Here is a 22,475-nt window from a genome sequence, read left to right as displayed (position 1 = left end):
TCCAGAACAAACACTGTGCCACATACTGCTGGTAATCTATTCCCAGACAAAATAAATAACACTTATTCTGCTTGACATTTAAATGTTACATCCAAGGAGTGACTGTGTGGGATGCAAACATTGAGAAGACAGGTAGGATATAAAGCTGCTCCACCAAAAGATTTGTTTTTTTTATTTCCCCTCCACACTGTTCCTAAATAATATAACTCACCATTATTCTCAGCATACATCCTGATCACTGGCATCATCTCAAAGAGAACTTTGGGTTTGGAGTCAATAAGTTTGCAGTTGCGGCGGTCCCAGCCAGCTCCCTCCAGGTAAAGACCATAGACGTACACTCCCTCTGTGGGCGGCTGGTTGATGTCATCCTTCATCCACTTCGTCACCTCGTTGCACAGCACCATGCGGTCCAGGGCCCAACCCTTGTTCGCCCGAGTGATCTCCTGCGAGTACATGTGAATGGCACATAAATGACAGAAGTGACATTTTGAAATGGTTTTCCCACATGAAAATCAATTTTGATAAAAGGTCTGTAACAATAGGAACACCAAAATACACTACTGGGAGATAAGTGAACTCCATCACAAGAGTTGTTTTGTGAGATGATGTTGCAAAAGGAAAAAAAAATAACTCCAGTATGACAAATTAAGTGAAATGTGAGTATTTTATGGCCTCAGTCATTTTATTCTCATTTTCTTCTCATTTTCAAGTTTAAAAGAAGAAATCCTTAGTGGGCAAACTTGGGAGAGACAGAGACTGATAACAAATGACAAAGGCAGGCACATACCCATCTCAGATAAAACAAGCTAGCAACTTCAGGCACATTACACAGAATCAGAGAACAATGTAGGTAGTTTGTGATGCCTGTGGGATAATAAAAGTACATCTCCTGAGACGCTCAGTGGTAGGACTGAGGGCTATATTTGGTATCTATCAGTAGTCAAACAAATCTCTTCTTAGTAAAATACAGAAATCTACATCCTCAATATTTCCTTTATCCGGGTGAAAGATCCAGGCTCTTCAAAATATTCACTTGGAAGTAGAATCCTTTACTCAGTGCATACTGCAACTCTCAGGTCTACACTTCAGTTCATTTTCACTGTTACTGTATGTAATACGACTCCTGTTTACCACCAAATTCAGTTAAAAACACACTGATTTAAGCCACCAATCAAAGTATATGTTCAGCAAACTATTAGATTCAAACCCCCAAGATAAAAGTTCAGTAGCATGGAGGAATTGTTTACCTTACAATGGTAAATGGCCTGTATTTATATAGCGCTTTACTAGTCCCTAAGGACCCCAAAGCGCTTTACATATCCAGTCATCCACCCATTCACACACACATTCACACACTGGTGATGGCAAGCTACATTGTAGCCACAGCCACCCTGGGGCGCACTGACAGAGGCGAGGCTGCCGGACACTGGCGCCACCAGGCCCTCTGACCACCACCAGTAGGCAACAGGTGAAGTGTCTTGCCCAAGGACACAACGACCGAGACTGTCCAAGCCGGGGCTCGAACCGGCAACCTTCCGATTACAAGGCTACCCAACTCTTGAGCCACGATCGCCCCAATCGTGGCTTGTATCATTACAAGAGCAATGATACAAGCTTGAGCCTGCACTCAATTATCTTCATATACATGAGCTCTTTAAATATTTGTTGTATTGCTCCTGTCCTGTTTCCCCTCCCTGAGCCTGGTTCTGCTGGAGGTGTCTTCTTGTTAAAAGGGAGTTTTGTCTCCCCACTGTCACCAATTGTTTTCTCAAAGATGGGTTGTCTGATTTTGGGTTTTTTTTGTTTCTATATTATTGTAGGGTTTTTACCTTACAATGTGAAGCACCTTGAGGTGACTGTTGTTGTGATTTGGAGCTATATAAATACAATTGAATTGAATTAAACATTACAGCCTTTCAAAACTGATAAATCACTGGATTTGCTAAATAAATTATTTAACATTCAAAATCTCTTCAAGTTGTAGATCCCATCTGCTCTCACTTTTCCAGAAAACTTTAAACATACATTTGCTGTCATGTACTTGTGATGCAAAATTGGAACCACAGATGGCAGGAGTAAAGTACAGGTATAATACAGATGTTGTTCCCCCATAAAACTATTCCCACTTTCTGCCAATCTACCAGTATTGGCCAGATCAGAGCACACAAATGGCACCAATAGATAGAAATGGTCAGAGAGGAAGACTAGGAACGGCAATTTCATACAAAAATTGCCATTTACCATGCTTGTGCCTGCAGAATTCACAACAGGGATAGGATTTAAAGACAAATTCAGCATATTGTCTGAATGCAAAATGAATTTCATGCATTGTAAAAAAATAACTACTGCTACTTGCAGGTCCCTGTGTATGTGTTTGTGTCTGTGCATGTTTGCATGCGTGTGTAAATGTGGCTGTGTGCCTGCTTCTCCCTCTGCGTGCCATCTGGTCTTTTCCCTTGCTGTGGGTAAATGGTAGGTAGCCTGATGTCGTGCGTACCTGTCTCATGGCTGTCAGGAAGCCCTGCGGGTTGAAGAAACCTGTCATCCAGAAGCAGTTGGGTCTCCCTTCAAAGATCCAGGCCTGGAACTGACGGTTCCGCTCAAGCAGCTCCGTGAACCAGAACCCCAGGGTGCTGGAGGCCCACGATGACTGAAAACAACAAGGAGACAGACAAACAATAACATGAGCAAAAGAGTACAATAAAACGCTGAAACATGTCATCCAGGTGGCTCTGAGAAGAAAAGGGGAGATAAGACATGGATTATGAAACATGGTGTGGGCAAGTGAAAAAAAGAGACTTGACACAATGGAAAAAAAAATACAACAGAACACAATAGACTGGAGGCAAATGATTCAGAAAAAGGATAAAACTGCAGGTAAAAGAAGTCGGCATTGCAGCCAGGAATCCCATTCCAGTCTGAATTATTCTAACAATGCTGTGTTTGTGAATGCAGCCTGACTGTCAGCTAAATAATTCTAAAAAAAACAAAAAGCCCTAAAAAAAAGTCCTAGCTTTTTATTGTTTGCTTTAGTATGGCATCAGAACAAAGTTTCTTATTTCCATTTCCTTTATCACTGAGATGGATTTGTGTGCTGTGTATACAATTATAACAATGAGTACATTAATAAAAAAGGAGCACGAACACGGCCCAAACGACAAACAAGTTAGAGTTTGGTCTGATAATGACAATGTCCCTTGTAAGAGCATCAATTATCCCGTGTGCTACAACTAAACCTCAAGGACACTAAATAACAAAGCTGATAGCACTAAAATCTGATCTGAGGTATTAATTTGTGCCTCTGGGCCATCTAGTACTCTGTATTGAATAGTTGTTAGAAGCTTTCACCGGAGATAAAATGATCACCTTTCATAGGACTGTTCAATATAACGATATATATCGGATGAAGATATAAAAACGTCTATAATTTCATTTTACGCTATCGTTTGTTTCGTAGTGTCGCAAAATAAACTGTTTACAGCAATATTTTTTCATCGTTTTGATGGTCACTGTAGTGGCTATATTCATTTCTTAAATTTCTCTCTTTCTCTTATATTTAATATAACCACACTACGGATGGACAAGCACCTGTTTGTATGCGTTGTCGTTAGCAACAACGACGGTAAAACCATCGCGTGTCCGCTTGTTTATTTTCCACATATAAAATTTTTTTTTTTTCCACAATAAAGCTCAAGATCCTATTGAGACTTTCCAAAATAAACTGAATCATGTGAAAGAGTATGCAGTGTTTATGGATGAGAAGCAAAAAAGAGCCGTCAGGTGCTAAAAAATAAACCTTAGACTCAAACGTTAGAACAGGCTTTTCCCCGCAGCACGCCGTGTAATAAATACTCACAAAAAAAAAAAAAAACGGCGGCCGTTACAACTTATGTCTAAAAATGTATAGTTTCATGCATCGGTTAAAACACTGGACTGCAGGTACACGGTGCCCAGCTGGAAACACTTCAGGCAAGTTGAGCTGCCCGAGATTCACAGAATTTACAGAAAATGCTACATTCTTTTTACACATACAAATCTTTTTTACACACACACAAATTATTTTTACACATACAAATCCTGATTTACAAGTACACAACTCATTTACAAGTACAAAATATTTATGACCACAATTTGAGCCCATACATAAACTCACAGTGATTCTCTCAACTGACCTTCTTCCAGCGTGCAGGAATTCGTGCATCGTACATGCAGTCCAAGGCATCCCGCAGGTTCTCACTCATGATGATGGTTCCATCAATAGCCAGCTTCAGGTCTGTCAAGGTGTTTCGGACAAGAACTATGATCCTCTGCATCCGATCGACCTCCTGACGCAGAAAGATGTTCATAGGCTGGAAAGGACCCATCTTCTGAAGATGCTCTCTCACCTGGTTTTATTAAGGCAGAAAAGATTATATCAACAGAGATGTGTAAAAACACACCATCTCATTATGTGGAAATGTACCTGGGATCACTAAAGTTTAATATCTACTCTGGAAAAACTGTATTTAAAGTGGAGCTTTATGCTGCATTTTTCATGTTCGTAGCTACTACTGTTGTTAGTATTGGTGAATTCATGTTTGCTTCACTGAAAATGAAACAAATATAGGAATGAAGATATTCTGTATTTCTGACGGGCCTTTCTGCTCCACATGCAGGCTGTATTCATTTTAAAACATCTTTTAAAAAAAATTTTTTTTTCCTATTTTGGAGGCCTTTATGCGCTGTGTGAAGAGACAGTCACGCAAGCAGCAGTGAAAGCGGCATTCGCGGGGTGAGTTGTGAGGTGACAGTTTTCCATGATGAGCTTTGCACCTCGCCTCAGAAAAGTCACAGCCACCAAAATAAAACAAGATCCAGCTGCATTCACACACACTCCTTTCTATTTCTGGTCTTCTTTACACTCTACTGTCAAAAACACTACACCCCACCTCTCCGCCTGCACCAGCCACAAGGAGCACACAGCACACAAGGTGAGTGGAGTGACATTGCACATGTTGCTTTGCACACTTCGCTCTGCAAAGCAAATACACATAGGCTTACTTCAAAAGGTACGTAGTCAGGAGGCAGTTTTTCCAGCATGTCGTCAGCCAGCCTGGACACTACAGATTCTCTGGTTTCTCCTCCGCCTGATGAGCTGTCTTTTGGCTGAATGCTGAGGATGGTATCCAGTACGTCCTTAGCCAGTTTACTCTGGAAGGTTATGTCTGCGTTTGGGTGCAGCCCAAACACCTCAGGAGTGTCGTAGGCTGGGAGACCCTGAGAAAGAGGAACAGTGATGGTTAGCGAGGTTGGTTGCATCACTGAGACAAATCTATTCAGACAGGGAATGTCCATGGTGCATTCTCTTTACTTTCACAGTAAGCACTGTGAAAGCGTCCCATGGAGCATCTTTTCATTCCTGCAATAGCGGAAACCTATCCTATACAATATGGAACGGTTGAACTACTACCTGCTTTTTGGTTTAATTTTGTTTTTTTCCCTGGTTTTCAAACTGCTACTTCATTGGACTGCAGTTTGTGTCACTGCTAAGCTCGTTGTTGGCTAAGTTGGAGGAACAAAAAGCAAGCATCTCCACTGGAACACGTGGAGTTACCAGCTGCTTCTTTTCACCCGTTAAAATGACTGTGGGGTGTGTGACACAGAGGGGATTCATACTAGTTCTAGTAAAAGGCCGTTGGCCAGCTACTATAAAGTGAGTGCAGTGAAAAGATCACCCACAAGCTTCCCACAAACACAGCTAAATGTATTCACTGGGCACATTAAAGAGTCACTACTCTGTGGTGATGGTTAGCTCTGCTTTCTGTGTTGCTGCATGTGAACATGGACAATGACGACAAGAAACTTGACAAGTTTAAAATCCTTTCTTTGTCTTTTTGTCAACGAATGTGTATGTGCTGAAATTTTTCTATCAGTCCTTCACAAAGAGAGGACAGACTGTCTATTCTCTCCAACTCGTAGCTGACTGCTGGCTCTTCTTCCCCACGCACTGCTGCGTTTGTACTGGTGCATCATCAGGAGTGGAAAGGCTCTGTCCCATCATTTTTCCCTCAAAGACACCACAGATGATTTTACCAGCGAATGCCATCACAGATAAAATGGATGAAACAATGTATTTGATAAGGAAATACCCATTTGGAAAAGTAAATGAATTAAAAGTGCTGATTAATAAATACATTTACATGTCTTGGTGACTGCAGCTGGAAACTGGGCAAAAGATATGTGTGTATGTGTGTGTGTGGAATGCTAGCTACCAGCATTCATAATATAATAGTTACAATAGCAACAGTAACCAGGGGGGTGGGGCTTAAATGACAGAACAAAGACAGGCTACCATGATGTCACATGCCAGGCTACCATGATGTCACATGCCAGGCCACCATGATGTCACATGCCAGGCCATAAAAATCTATAAATAGGGGTGCCTCGACACACAGTTGTAGAATTCCCTTGCAGGTGAATTTAAGCTAGCGATTGAATTGTGTTTTCAGATGAAAGCGCTTATAACCTTCTCCCAAAGTAGAGTACTCTTCCTCCACCCAAACCTAAAATGTATATTTCTAAATACAGGGAAGCAATTGTATTAGAAAATAAATATAAAAATGAACACAGGACCATGGTGCCAAGAACAGTTAAGGCGCCATCTCATCGCGAAATGTGCCCACAGAGGCCAGAAGGCGAAAAACCTGAACACACATTCAGGAAAAAACCAGAACACACAGGCATGAAGAAAGTCATGGCTCAACCTGCTTGTGTGGATACACGCAAAGGGGACAAGCAGCTCCTTGAGAAATCTGGACTTGTCCCCTTTTATTTACAGAAAAACGATTACAGAATCGTTCCAGGCTACCTGCGTAGAAGAAAGGCAGAGAAAGAAAAGGCTAAGCAGGACAATGATGCCTGGTTAACAAAACAACAGGAAACAGTTAAACCACTGGCCGAACAGGAGAAACAAAACATTCTCCAGGGCCTAAAGAGGAGGTTTAATGAGCTAAACTTTGAATATCAATCCCTCCCTTTTACTATCTCCCCTTCACAGCACAAAAAATACAATTACAAAATGTTTCTCGAAGAGGCAATGAGTCAAGTTGAAAAAGACATTGCCCTTTTTGAGGAACATAAATACATTTACGTAGGCAGGGAAGATGCATCTGACGAACAACAGTTACAGCGGACTCCACTGCCACCCATTAGACCGAAAAAGACAAAGTTGACACCCGCTCCTCAAGTCACACAACCAACGAAAAAGGAAACTTTCTCGACCGACAACCTACCACCTTTTCGTAGGATGTGTGTTCCACCTATATCCAGAAGTGGAAAGCAACCTATTCCCATGACTGAGAACCTTCACAGACAACCTATTCCCACCCAACTAGTTATAATTCCACGACCTAGTCCTGTCCCTCTGCCACCTATTTGTAAAAAAGCTGAATCTACACCCCGACCACCTGTAAGACCTCCAATGAAACGAGGTGTAACACCCATCCTTCCACCCATTTCCACCAAAAAGCTGTAGTGCTGTACCGTTAGAGTAGTTTTTTAACTACCTAACCCCCAACCGGTCTTGACAGAAGCCGCACCATCTGAGCCTGGTTCTGTCGAAGGTTTCTTCTTTTTAAGACAAAGGAGTTTTTCCTTCCCACCGTCGCCCAGTGCTTGCTCAGATGGGATCATTTGATTGTTGGGGTTTTCTTAAACATAAATTGGCCTATTGAAAAAATGTAGTGGTTCTTACTACATTTTATTTTCAATAGACCAATTTATGTTCAAAAAAAAAAAATTACAGCAGAAAAGAAAGCATGGGAGACATCTGATGCATTTCATTGCTTTTTAAAAAATAATTTATAATTTATCTGGAACAAATAAAAGAAAGTAAAAATAATCTTTTGTGGATTCTTTTTCTTCAATAAGTAGTAGAATAGGCAGTTCTTTATACATAAAGCGTAGTGTTTTGTTAAAAAATAAAGTGGCACAGCGGCACTGTGTTAAAGGCCTGTGTTTTTACCATCAGCGTGACAGCACCGTGCCGCCTTTGCAGTTTTAAGGCCCAGGGAAACAAGCCTGCCAGCGCTCTGTAGCGGCTGTGACCGCTGCCGATAAGGAAAGGCTGCTCTTCATAGAGGACTCAAGCTCGGGGAAACGTTTTCTGGTCGACTCTGGCTCCCAGAAGAGCCTCTGGAACTCTTGTGTCGTCTTTACAATGGTATATTATTTAATCTCAAAAAAAAACAAAATAAAAAAAAATTGGAGATTTCCCGTATCACATAACATGTGCAGGTACACTGGTACAGCACATGTGAGCGAAATTCTTATGTGTGTGCAACAGAGGTGTGCAAAATACAATAACATAAGAACAAGCAAAATATACGAATGGGTAAATCTGAGAATTATAAGAATAAATATATGTACAAATATAAGAGTGTATGTTAGGGCTGTTCGATATAACGATATATATCAAATGACGATATAAAAATGTCTATCGTTTCCTATTACGCTATCGTTTGTTTCGTGATGTCGTAAAATAAACTGTTTACAGCAGTATTTTTCATCGTTTTGACGGTCACCTTAGTGGCTATATTAATTTCTTAAAGTTCTCTCTTTCTCTTATATTTAATATAACCACACTATGGGCGGGCAAGTGCCTGTTTTTACGTGTTTTCGTTAGCAACAATGACGGTAAAACCATCGCGTGGTTCCGCTGTACGCTTGTTTGTTTTCCACGTAAACCTTTCACAATAAAGCTCAAGATCCTGTTGAGACTTTTCAAAACAAACTGAATCACATGAGAGAGTATGCAGAGTTTACAGATGAGAAGCAAACAAAGAGCCGTCAGACTCAAACTATATGTATACACCTGCCCGCCTTCGTAAACAACTAAATGCTATGTTGCCCTATCATTTTTTGATTGGTCCACATGGTATATTTTTTCACCAATAGGAAAGGCTGGGGGAGTTGGGAGGGGGACTGAGTGCTTTCTAGTGTTTTTCCTTATAAAAACCGTTTCTTCCCGCAGTAAATATAAACAACGATAGTATTCAGGAAGAAAACCTGCATATATTATACTGAACATAAAGTTGTTTGCAAAACTTGTGCATAATTTTTACAAATGTACAACTTCTATTCGCATTTCAAGTTATGAAAACAATTCCTTAAACATGTTTGTGGCTTTTACAGTAAAAATGACAAGTATTTTCTACTCGGATTTTGAATTTTTTTTGTCTGAATTTAGATCTATTGTGCAAATATAGTATAAATGAAAAATTAACTCAAATTTCAGATATTTGAGGTTGTGCCAAAAAAAAAGAAGAAGAAGATTTTTTTAAAGGTGAAATATAGAGGTAAAATCTAAAGTAGTCAAAAACGGCCAATTATACTCTGGACCCCAGAGGGTTACTAAATACATTTACATGTCTTGGTGACTGCAGCTGGAACCTTGGCAAAAAGTGTATGTGTGTGTGTGGAATGCTAGCTACCAGCATTCATAATATAATAGTTACAATAGCAACAGTAACCAGGGGGGTGGGGCTTAAATGACAGAACAAAGACAGGCTACCATGATGTCACATGCCAGGCCACCATGATGTCACATGCCAGGCCATAAAAATCTATAAATAGGGGTGCCTCGACACACAGTTGTAGAATTCCCTTGCAGGTGAATTTAAGCTAGCGATTGAATTGTGTTTTCAGATGAAAGCGCTTATAACCTTCTCCCAAAGTAGAGTACTCTTCCTCCACCCAAACCTAAAATGTATATTTCTAAATACAGGGAAGCAATTGTATTAGAAAATAAATATAAAAATGAACACAGGACCATGGTGCCAAGAACAGTTAAGGCGCCATCTCATCGCGAAATGTGCCCACAGAGGCCAGAAGGCGAAAAACCTGAACACACATTCAGGAAAAAACCAGAACACACAGGCATGAAGAAAGTCATGGCTCAACCTGCTTGTGTGGATACACGCAAAGGGGACAAGCAGCTCCTTGAGAAATCTGGACTTGTCCCCTTTTATTTACAGAAAAACGATTACGGAATCGTTCCAGGCTACCTGCGTAGAAGAAAGGCAGAGAAAGAAAAGGCTAAGCAGGACAATGATGCCTGGTTAACAAAACAACAGGAAACAGTTAAACCACTGGCCGAACAGGAGAAACAAAACATTCTCCAGGGCCTAAAGAGGAGGTTTAATGAGCTAAACTTTGAATATCAATCCCTCCCTTTTACTATCTCCCCTTCACAGCACAAAAAATACAATTACAAAATGTTTCTCGAAGAGGCAATGAGTCAAGTTGAAAAAGACATTGCCCTTTTTGAGGAACATAAATACATTTACGTAGGCAGGGAAGATGCATCTGACGAACAACAGTTACAGCGGACTCCACTGCCACCCATTAGACCGAAAAAGACAAAGTTGACACCCGCTCCTCAAGTCACACAACCAACGAAAAAGGAAACTTTCTCGACCGACAACCTACCACCTTTTCGTAGGATGTGTGTTCCACCTATATCCAGAAGTGGAAAGCAACCTATTCCCATGACTGAGAACCTTCACAGACAACCTATTCCCACCCAACTAGTTATAATTCCACGACCTAGTCCTGTCCCTCTGCCACCTATTTGTAAAAAAGCTGAATCTACACCCCGACCACCTGTAAGACCTCCAATGAAACGAGGTGTAACACCCATCCTTCCACCCATTTCCACCAAAAAGCTGTAGTGCTGTACCGTTAGAGTAGTTTTTTAACTACCTAACCCCCAACCGGTCTTGACAGAAGCCGCACCATCTGAGCCTGGTTCTGTCGAAGGTTTCTTCTTTTTAAGACAAAGGAGTTTTTCCTTCCCACCGTCGCCCAGTGCTTGCTCAGATGGGATCATTTGATTGTTGGGATTTTCTTAAACATAAATTGGCCTATTGAAAAAATGTAGTGGTTCTTACTACATTTTATTTTCAATAGACCAATTTATGTTCAAAAAAAAAAAAATTACAGCAGAAAAGAAAGCATGGGAGACATCTGATGCATTTCATTGCTTTTTAAAAAATAATTTATAATTTATCTGGAACAAATAAAAGAAAGTAAAAATAATCTTTTGTGGATTCTTTTTCTTCAATAAGTAGTAGAATAGGCAGTTCTTTATACATAAAGCGTAGTGTTTTGTTAAAAAATAAAGTGGCACAGCGGCACTGTGTTAAAGGCCTGTGTTTTTACCATCAGCGTGACAGCACCGTGCCGCCTTTGCAGTTTTAAGGCCCAGGGAAACAAGCCTGCCAGCGCTCTGTAGCGGCTGTGACCGCTGCCGATAAGGAAAGGCTGCTCTTCATAGAGGACTCAAGCTCGGGGAAACGTTTTCTGGTCGACTCTGGCTCCCAGAAGAGCCTCTGGAACTCTTGTGTCGTCTTTACAATGGTATATTATTTAATCTCAAAAAAAACAAAATAAAAAAAAATTGGAGATTTCCCGTATCACATAACATGTGCAGGTACACTGGTACAGCACATGTGAGCGAAATTCTTATGTGTGTGCAACAGAGGTGTGCAAAATACAATAACATAAGAACAAGCAAAATATACGAATGGGTAAATCTGAGAATTATAAGAATAAATATATGTACAAATATAAGAGTGTATGTTAGGGCTGTTCGATATAACGATATATATCAAATGACGATATAAAAATGTCTATCGTTTCCTATTACGCTATCGTTTGTTTCGTGATGTCGTAAAATAAACTGTTTACAGCAGTATTTTTCATCGTTTTGACGGTCACCTTAGTGGCTATATTAATTTCTTAAAGTTCTCTCTTTCTCTTATATTTAATATAACCACACTATGGGCGGGCAAGTGCCTGTTTTTACGTGTTTTCGTTAGCAACAATGACGGTAAAACCATCGCGTGGTTCCGCTGTACGCTTGTTTGTTTTCCACGTAAACCTTTCACAATAAAGCTCAAGATCCTGTTGAGACTTTTCAAAACAAACTGAATCACATGAGAGAGTATGCAGAGTTTACAGATGAGAAGCAAACAAAGAGCCGTCAGACTCAAACTATATGTATACACCTGCCCGCCTTCGTAAACAACTAAATGCTATGTTGCCCTATCATTTTTTGATTGGTCCACATGGTATATTTTTTCACCAATAGGAAAGGCTGGGGGAGTTGGGAGGGGGACTGAGTGCTTTCTAGTGTTTTTCCTTATAAAAACCGTTTCTTCCCGCAGTAAATATAAACAACGATAGTATTCAGGAAGAAAACCTGCATATATTATACTGAACATAAAGTTGTTTGCAAAACTTGTGCATAATTTTTACAAATGTACAACTTCTATTCGCATTTCAAGTTATGAAAACAATTCCTTAAACATGTTTGTGGCTTTTACAGTAAAAATGACAAGTATTTTCTACTCGGATTTTGAATTTTTTTTTGTCTGAATTTAGATCTATTGTGCAAATATAGTATAAATGAAAAATTAACTCAAATTTCAGATATTTGAGGTTGTGCCAAAAAAAAAAGAAGAAGATTTTTTTAAAGGTGAAATATAGAGGTAAAATCTAAAGTAGTCAAAAACGGCCAATTATACTCTGGACCCCAGAGGGTTACTAAATACATTTACATGTCTTGGTGACTGCAGCTGGAACCTTGGCAAAAAGTGTATGTGTGTGTGTGGAATGCTAGCTACCAGCATTCATAATATAATAGTTACAATAGCAACAGTAACCAGGGGGGTGGGGCTTAAATGACAGAACAAAGACAGGCTACCATGATGTCACATGCCAGGCCACTATGATGTCACATGCCAGGCCACCATGATGTCACATGCCAGGCCATAAAAATCTATAAATAGGGGTGCCTCGACACACAGTTGTAGAATTCCCTTGCAGGTGAATTTAAGCTAGCGATTGAATTGTGTTTTCAGATGAAAGCGCTTATAACCTTCTCCCAAAGTAGAGTACTCTTCCTCCACCCAAACCTAAAATGTATATTTCTAAATACAGGGAAGCAATTGTATTAGAAAATAAATATAAAAATGAACACAGGACCATGGTGCCAAGAACAGTTAAGGCGCCATCTCATCGCGAAATGTGCCCACAGAGGCCAGAAGGCGAAAAACCTGAACACACATTCAGGAAAAAACCAGAACACACAGGCATGAAGAAAGTCATGGCTCAACCTGCTTGTGTGGATACACGCAAAGGGGACAAGCAGCTCCTTGAGAAATCTGGACTTGTCCCCTTTTATTTACAGAAAAACGATTACAGAATCGTTCCAGGCTACCTGCGTAGAAGAAAGGCAGAGAAAGAAAAGGCTAAGCAGGACAATGATGCCTGGTTAACAAAACAACAGGAAACAGTTAAACCACTGGCCGAACAGGAGAAACAAAACATTCTCCAGGGCCTAAAGAGGAGGTTTAATGAGCTAAACTTTGAATATCAATCCCTCCCTTTTACTATCTCCCCTTCACAGCACAAAAAATACAATTACAAAATGTTTCTCGAAGAGGCAATGAGTCAAGTTGAAAAAGACATTGCCCTTTTTGAGGAACATAAATACATTTACGTAGGCAGGGAAGATGCATCTGACGAACAACAGTTACAGCGGACTCCACTGCCACCCATTAGACCGAAAAAGACAAAGTTGACACCCGCTCCTCAAGTCACACAACCAACGAAAAAGGAAACTTTCTCGACCGACAACCTACCACCTTTTCGTAGGATGTGTGTTCCACCTATATCCAGAAGTGGAAAGCAACCTATTCCCATGACTGAGAACCTTCACAGACAACCTATTCCCACCCAACTAGTTATAATTCCACGACCTAGTCCTGTCCCTCTGCCACCTATTTGTAAAAAAGCTGAATCTACACCCCGACCACCTGTAAGACCTCCAATGAAACGAGGTGTAACACCCATCCTTCCACCCATTTCCACCAAAAAGCTGTAGTGCTGTACCGTTAGAGTAGTTTTTTAACTACCTAACCCCCAACCGGTCTTGACAGAAGCCGCACCATCTGAGCCTGGTTCTGTCGAAGGTTTCTTCTTTTTAAGACAAAGGAGTTTTTCCTTCCCACCGTCGCCCAGTGCTTGCTCAGATGGGATCATTTGATTGTTGGGGTTTTCTTAAACATAAATTGGCCTATTGAAAAAATGTAGTGGTTCTTACTACATTTTATTTTCAATAGACCAATTTATGTTCAAAAAAAAAAAATGACAGCAGAAAAGAAAGCATGGGAGACATCTGATGCATTTCATTGCTTTTTAAAAAATAATTTATAATTTATCTGGAACAAATAAAAGAAAGTAAAAATAATCTTTTGTGGATTCTTTTTCTTCAATAAGTAGTAGAATAGGCAGTTCTTTATACATAAAGCGTAGTGTTTTGTTAAAAAATAAAGTGGCACAGCGGCACTGTGTTAAAGGCCTGTGTTTTTACCATCAGCGTGACAGCACCGTGCCGCCTTTGCAGTTTTAAGGCCCAGGGAAACAAGCCTGCCAGCGCTCTGTAGCGGCTGTGACCGCTGCCGATAAGGAAAGGCTGCTCTTCATAGAGGACTCAAGCTCGGGGAAACGTTTTCTGGTCGACTCTGGCTCCCAGAAGAGCCTCTGGAACTCTTGTGTCGTCTTTACAATGGTATATTATTTAATCTCAAAAAAAACAAAATAAAAAAAAATTGGAGATTTCCCGTATCACATAACATGTGCAGGTACACTGGTACAGCACATGTGAGCGAAATTCTTATGTGTGTGCAACAGAGGTGTGCAAAATACAATAACATAAGAACAAGCAAAATATACGAATGGGTAAATCTGAGAATTATAAGAATAAATATATGTACAAATATAAGAGTGTATGTTAGGGCTGTTCGATATAACGATATATATCAAATGACGATATAAAAATGTCTATCGTTTCCTATTACGCTATCGTTTGTTTCGTGATGTCGTAAAATAAACTGTTTACAGCAGTATTTTTCATCGTTTTGACGGTCACCTTAGTGGCTATATTAATTTCTTAAAGTTCTCTCTTTCTCTTATATTTAATATAACCACACTATGGGCGGGCAAGTGCCTGTTTTTACGTGTTTTCGTTAGCAACAATGACGGTAAAACCATCGCGTGGTTCCGCTGTACGCTTGTTTGTTTTCCACGTAAACCTTTCACAATAAAGCTCAAGATCCTGTTGAGACTTTTCAAAACAAACTGAATCACATGAGAGAGTATGCAGAGTTTACAGATGAGAAGCAAACAAAGAGCCGTCAGACTCAAACTATATGTATACACCTGCCCGCCTTCGTAAACAACTAAATGCTATGTTGCCCTATCATTTTTTGATTGGTCCACATGGTATATTTTTTCACCAATAGGAAAGGCTGGGGGAGTTGGGAGGGGGACTGAGTGCTTTCTAGTGTTTTTCCTTATAAAAACCGTTTCTTCCCGCAGTAAATATAAACAACGATAGTATTCAGGAAGAAAACCTGCATATATTATACTGAACATAAAGTTGTTTGCAAAACTTGTGCATAATTTTTACAAATGTACAACTTCTATTCGCATTTCAAGTTATGAAAACAATTCCTTAAACATGTTTGTGGCTTTTACAGTAAAAATGACAAGTATTTTCTACTCGGATTTTGAATTTTTTTTGTCTGAATTTAGATCTATTGTGCAAATATAGTATAAATGAAAAATTAACTCAAATTTCAGATATTTGAGGTTGTGCCAAAAAAAAAAAAGAAGAAGATTTTTTTAAAGGTGAAATATAGAGGTAAAATCTAAAGTAGTCAAAAACGGCCAATTATACTCTGGACCCCAGAGGGTTACTAAATACATTTACATGTCTTGGTGACTGCAGCTGGAACCTTGGCAAAAAGTGTATGTGTGTGTGTGGAATGCTAGCTACCAGCATTCATAATATAATAGTTACAATAGCAACAGTAACCAGGGGGGTGGGGCTTAAATGACAGAACAAAGACAGGCTACCATGATGTCACATGCCAGGCCACTATGATGTCACATGCCAGGCCACCATGATGTCACATGCCAGGCCATAAAAATCTATAAATAGGGGTGCCTCGACACACAGTTGTAGAATTCCCTTGCAGGTGAATTTAAGCTAGCGATTGAATTGTGTTTTCAGATGAAAGCGCTTATAACCTTCTCCCAAAGTAGAGTACTCTTCCTCCACCCAAACCTAAAATGTATATTTCTAAATACAGGGAAGCAATTGTATTAGAAAATAAATATAAAAATGAACACAGGACCATGGTGCCAAGAACAGTTAAGGCGCCATCTCATCGCGAAATGTGCCCACAGAGGCCAGAAGGCGAAAAACCTGAACACACATTCAGGAAAAAACCAGAACACACAGGCATGAAGAAAGTCATGGCTCAACCTGCTTGTGTGGATACACGCAAAGGGGACAAGCAGCTCCTTGAGAAATCTGGACTTGTCCCCTTTTATTTACAGAAAAACGATTACGGAATCGTTCCAGGCTACCTGCGTAGAAGAAAGGCAGAGAAAGAAAAGGCTAAGCAGGACAATGATGCCTGGTTAACAAAACAACAGGAAACAGTTAAACCACTGGCCGAACAGGAGAAACAAAACATTCTCCAGGGCCTAAAGAGGAGGTTTAATGAGCTAAACTTTGAATATCAATCCCTCCCTTTTACTATCTCCCCTTCACAGCACAAAAAATACAATTACAAAATGTTTCTCGAAGAGGCAATGAGTCAAGTTGAAAAAGACATTGCCCTTTTTGAGGAACATAAATACATTTACGTAGGCAGGGAAGATGCATCTGACGAACAACAGTTACAGCGGACTCCACTGCCACCCATTAGACCGAAAAAGACAAAGTTGACACCCGCTCCTCAAGTCACACAACCAACGAAAAAGGAAACTTTCTCGACCGACAACCTACCACCTTTTCGTAGGATGTGTGTTCCACCTATATCCAGAAGTGGAAAGCAACCTATTCCCATGACTGAGAACCTTCACAGACAACCTATTCCCACCCAACTAGTTATAATTCCACGACCTAGTCCTGTCCCTCTGCCACCTATTTGTAAAAAAGCTGAATCTACACCCCGACCACCTGTAAGACCTCCAATGAAACGAGGTGTAACACCCATCCTTCCACCCATTTCCACCAAAAAGCTGTAGTGCTGTACCGTTAGAGTAGTTTTTTAACTACCTAACCCCCAACCGGTCTTGACAGAAGCCGCACCATCTGAGCCTGGTTCTGTCGAAGGTTTCTTCTTTTTAAGACAAAGGAGTTTTTCCTTCCCACCGTCGCCCAGTGCTTGCTCAGATGGGATCATTTGATTGTTGGGATTTTCTTAAACATAAATTGGCCTATTGAAAAAATGTAGTGGTTCTTACTACATTTTATTTTCAATAGACCAATTTATGTTCAAAAAAAAAAAATTACAGCAGAAAAGAAAGCATGGGAGACATCTGATGCATTTCATTGCTTTTTAAAAAATAATTTATAATTTATCTGGAACAAATAAAAGAAAGTAAAAATAATCTTTTGTGGATTCTTTTTCTTCAATAAGTAGTAGAATAGGCAGTTCTTTATACATAAAGCGTAGTGTTTTGTTAAAAAATAAAGTGGCACAGCGGCACTGTGTTAAAGGCCTGTGTTTTTACCATCAGCGTGACAGCACCGTGCCGCCTTTGCAGTTTTAAGGCCCAGGGAAACAAGCCTGCCAGCGCTCTGTAGCGGCTGTGACCGCTGCCGATAAGGAAAGGCTGCTCTTCATAGAGGACTCAAGCTCGGGGAAACGTTTTCTGGTCGACTCTGGCTCCCAGAAGAGCCTCTGGAACTCTTGTGTCGTCTTTACAATGGTATATTATTTAATCTCAAAAAAAACAAAATAAAAAAAAATTGGAGATTTCCCGTATCACATAACATGTGCAGGTACACTGGTACAGCACATGTGAGCGAAATTCTTATGTGTGTGCAACAGAGGTGTGCAAAATACAATAACATAAGAACAAGCAAAATATACGAATGGGTAAATCTGAGAATTATAAGAATAAATATATGTACAAATATAAGAGTGTATGTTAGGGCTGTTCGATATAACGATATATATCAAATGACGATATAAAAATGTCTATCGTTTCCTATTACGCTATCGTTTGTTTCGTGATGTCGTAAAATAAACTGTTTACAGCAGTATTTTTCATCGTTTTGACGGTCACCTTAGTGGCTATATTAATTTCTTAAAGTTCTCTCTTTCTCTTATATTTAATATAACCACACTATGGGCGGGCAAGTGCCTGTTTTTACGTGTTTTCGTTAGCAACAATGACGGTAAAACCATCGCGTGGTTCCGCTGTACGCTTGTTTGTTTTCCACGTAAACCTTTCACAATAAAGCTCAAGATCCTGTTGAGACTTTTCAAAACAAACTGAATCACATGAGAGAGTATGCAGAGTTTACAGATGAGAAGCAAACAAAGAGCCGTCAGACTCAAACTATATGTATACACCTGCCCGCCTTCGTAAACAACTAAATGCTATGTTGCCCTATCATTTTTTGATTGGTCCACATGGTATATTTTTTCACCAATAGGAAAGGCTGGGGGAGTTGGGAGGGGGACTGAGTGCTTTCTAGTGTTTTTCCTTATAAAAACCGTTTCTTCCCGCAGTAAATATAAACAACGATAGTATTCAGGAAGAAAACCTGCATATATTATACTGAACATAAAGTTGTTTGCAAAACTTGTGCATAATTTTTACAAATGTACAACTTCTATTCGCATTTCAAGTTATGAAAACAATTCCTTAAACATGTTTGTGGCTTTTACAGTAAAAATGACAAGTATTTTCTACTCGGATTTTGAATTTTTTTTGTCTGAATTTAGATCTATTGTGCAAATATAGTATAAATGAAAAATTAACTCAAATTTCAGATATTTGAGGTTGTGCCAAAAAAAAAAAAGAAGAAGATTTTTTTAAAGGTGAAATATAGAGGTAAAATCTAAAGTAGTCAAAAACGGCCAATTATACTCTGGACCCCAGAGGGTTACTAAATACATTTACATGTCTTGGTGACTGCAGCTGGAACCTTGGCAAAAAGTGTATGTGTGTGTGTGGAATGCTAGCTACCAGCATTCATAATATAATAGTTACAATAGCAACAGTAACCAGGGGGGTGGGGCTTAAATGACAGAACAAAGACAGGCTACCATGATGTCACATGCCAGGCCACTATGATGTCACATGCCAGGCCACCATGATGTCACATGCCAGGCCATAAAAATCTATAAATAGGGGTGCCTCGACACACAGTTGTAGAATTCCCTTGCAGGTGAATTTAAGCTAGCGATTGAATTGTGTTTTCAGATGAAAGCGCTTATAACCTTCTCCCAAAGTAGAGTACTCTTCCTCCACCCAAACCTAAAATGTATATTTCTAAATACAGGGAAGCAATTGTATTAGAAAATAAATATAAAAATGAACACAGGACCATGGTGCCAAGAACAGTTAAGGCGCCATCTCATCGCGAAATGTGCCCACAGAGGCCAGAAGGCGAAAAACCTGAACACACATTCAGGAAAAAACCAGAACACACAGGCATGAAGAAAGTCATGGCTCAACCTGCTTGTGTGGATACACGCAAAGGGGACAAGCAGCTCCTTGAGAAATCTGGACTTGTCCCCTTTTATTTACAGAAAAACGATTACGGAATCGTTCCAGGCTACCTGCGTAGAAGAAAGGCAGAGAAAGAAAAGGCTAAGCAGGACAATGATGCCTGGTTAACAAAACAACAGGAAACAGTTAAACCACTGGCCGAACAGGAGAAACAAAACATTCTCCAGGGCCTAAAGAGGAGGTTTAATGAGCTAAACTTTGAATATCAATCCCTCCCTTTTACTATCTCCCCTTCACAGCACAAAAAATACAATTACAAAATGTTTCTCGAAGAGGCAATGAGTCAAGTTGAAAAAGACATTGCCCTTTTTGAGGAACATAAATACATTTACGTAGGCAGGGAAGATGCATCTGACGAACAACAGTTACAGCGGACTCCACTGCCACCCATTAGACCGAAAAAGACAAAGTTGACACCCGCTCCTCAAGTCACACAACCAACGAAAAAGGAAACTTTCTCGACCGACAACCTACCACCTTTTCGTAGGATGTGTGTTCCACCTATATCCAGAAGTGGAAAGCAACCTATTCCCATGACTGAGAACCTTCACAGACAACCTATTCCCACCCAACTAGTTATAATTCCACGACCTAGTCCTGTCCCTCTGCCACCTATTTGTAAAAAAGCTGAATCTACACCCCGACCACCTGTAAGACCTCCAATGAAACGAGGTGTAACACCCATCCTTCCACCCATTTCCACCAAAAAGCTGTAGTGCTGTACCGTTAGAGTAGTTTTTTAACTACCTAACCCCCAACCGGTCTTGACAGAAGCCGCACCATCTGAGCCTGGTTCTGTCGAAGGTTTCTTCTTTTTAAGACAAAGGAGTTTTTCCTTCCCACCGTCGCCCAGTGCTTGCTCAGATGGGATCATTTGATTGTTGGGATTTTCTTAAACATAAATTGGCCTATTGAAAAAATGTAGTGGTTCTTACTACATTTTATTTTCAATAGACCAATTTATGTTCAAAAAAAAAAAATTACAGCAGAAAAGAAAGCATGGGAGACATCTGATGCATTTCATTGCTTTTTAAAAAATAATTTATAATTTATCTGGAACAAATAAAAGAAAGTAAAAATAATCTTTTGTGGATTCTTTTTCTTCAATAAGTAGTAGAATAGGCAGTTCTTTATACATAAAGCGTAGTGTTTTGTTAAAAAATAAAGTGGCACAGCGGCACTGTGTTAAAGGCCTGTGTTTTTACCATCAGCGTGACAGCACCGTGCCGCCTTTGCAGTTTTAAGGCCCAGGGAAACAAGCCTGCCAGCGCTCTGTAGCGGCTGTGACCGCTGCCGATAAGGAAAGGCTGCTCTTCATAGAGGACTCAAGCTCGGGGAAACGTTTTCTGGTCGACTCTGGCTCCCAGAAGAGCCTCTGGAACTCTTGTGTCGTCTTTACAATGGTATATTATTTAATCTCAAAAAAAACAAAATAAAAAAAAATTGGAGATTTCCCGTATCACATAACATGTGCAGGTACACTGGTACAGCACATGTGAGCGAAATTCTTATGTGTGTGCAACAGAGGTGTGCAAAATACAATAACATAAGAACAAGCAAAATATACGAATGGGTAAATCTGAGAATTATAAGAATAAATATATGTACAAATATAAGAGTGTATGTTAGGGCTGTTCGATATAACGATATATATCAAATGACGATATAAAAATGTCTATCGTTTCCTATTACGCTATCGTTTGTTTCGTGATGTCGTAAAATAAACTGTTTACAGCAGTATTTTTCATCGTTTTGACGGTCACCTTAGTGGCTATATTAATTTCTTAAAGTTCTCTCTTTCTCTTATATTTAATATAACCACACTATGGGCGGGCAAGTGCCTGTTTTTACGTGTTTTCGTTAGCAACAATGACGGTAAAACCATCGCGTGGTTCCGCTGTACGCTTGTTTGTTTTCCACGTAAACCTTTCACAATAAAGCTCAAGATCCTGTTGAGACTTTTCAAAACAAACTGAATCACATGAGAGAGTATGCAGAGTTTACAGATGAGAAGCAAACAAAGAGCCGTCAGACTCAAACTATATGTATACACCTGCCCGCCTTCGTAAACAACTAAATGCTATGTTGCCCTATCATTTTTTGATTGGTCCACATGGTATATTTTTTCACCAATAGGAAAGGCTGGGGGAGTTGGGAGGGGGACTGAGTGCTTTCTAGTGTTTTTCCTTATAAAAACCGTTTCTTCCCGCAGTAAATATAAACAACGATAGTATTCAGGAAGAAAACCTGCATATATTATACTGAACATAAAGTTGTTTGCAAAACTTGTGCATAATTTTTACAAATGTACAACTTCTATTCGCATTTCAAGTTATGAAAACAATTCCTTAAACATGTTTGTGGCTTTTACAGTAAAAATGACAAGTATTTTCTACTCGGATTTTGAATTTTTTTTGTCTGAATTTAGATCTATTGTGCAAATATAGTATAAATGAAAAATTAACTCAAATTTCAGATATTTGAGGTTGTGCCAAAAAAAAAAAAGAAGAAGATTTTTTTAAAGGTGAAATATAGAGGTAAAATCTAAAGTAGTCAAAAACGGCCAATTATACTCTGGACCCCAGAGGGTTACTAAATACATTTACATGTCTTGGTGACTGCAGCTGGAACCTTGGCAAAAAGTGTATGTGTGTGTGTGGAATGCTAGCTACCAGCATTCATAATATAATAGTTACAATAGCAACAGTAACCAGGGGGGTGGGGCTTAAATGACAGAACAAAGACAGGCTACCATGATGTCACATGCCAGGCCACTATGATGTCACATGCCAGGCCACCATGATGTCACATGCCAGGCCATAAAAATC

At 39.8% G+C, this 22,475-nt stretch overlaps 1 protein-coding gene across 3 annotated transcripts in view; it reads right to left on the bottom strand.

The window, feature by feature from the left end:
- dnah5 (dynein, axonemal, heavy chain 5) overlaps nt 1-22,475 on the bottom strand; it is a 118,068-nt gene that overhangs the window by 917 nt on the left and 94,676 nt on the right. For all 3 annotated transcript variants that reach the window (XM_085365208.1, XM_085365210.1, XM_085365209.1), the window contains 4 exons: nt 5,041-5,256; nt 4,173-4,385; nt 2,498-2,650; nt 212-443 (listed from right to left, as the gene is read on the bottom strand). In XM_085365208.1, coding sequence (XP_085221334.1) covers nt 212-443; nt 2,498-2,650; nt 4,173-4,385; nt 5,041-5,256 — 814 coding nt within the window. The remainder of the gene's footprint in view (nt 1-211; nt 444-2,497; nt 2,651-4,172; nt 4,386-5,040; nt 5,257-22,475) is intronic.

Source organism: Diplotaxodon limnothrissa, linkage group LG11 (genome assembly GCF_057381915.1).
Source record: "Diplotaxodon limnothrissa isolate DT_005_m linkage group LG11, D_limnothrissa_male_GT1.1, whole genome shotgun sequence".
Taxonomy (NCBI): domain Eukaryota; kingdom Metazoa; phylum Chordata; class Actinopteri; order Cichliformes; family Cichlidae; genus Diplotaxodon; species Diplotaxodon limnothrissa.
Note: the sequence above shows the minus strand (reverse complement) of the source record. Positions and strands in the feature narration are given on the sequence as shown.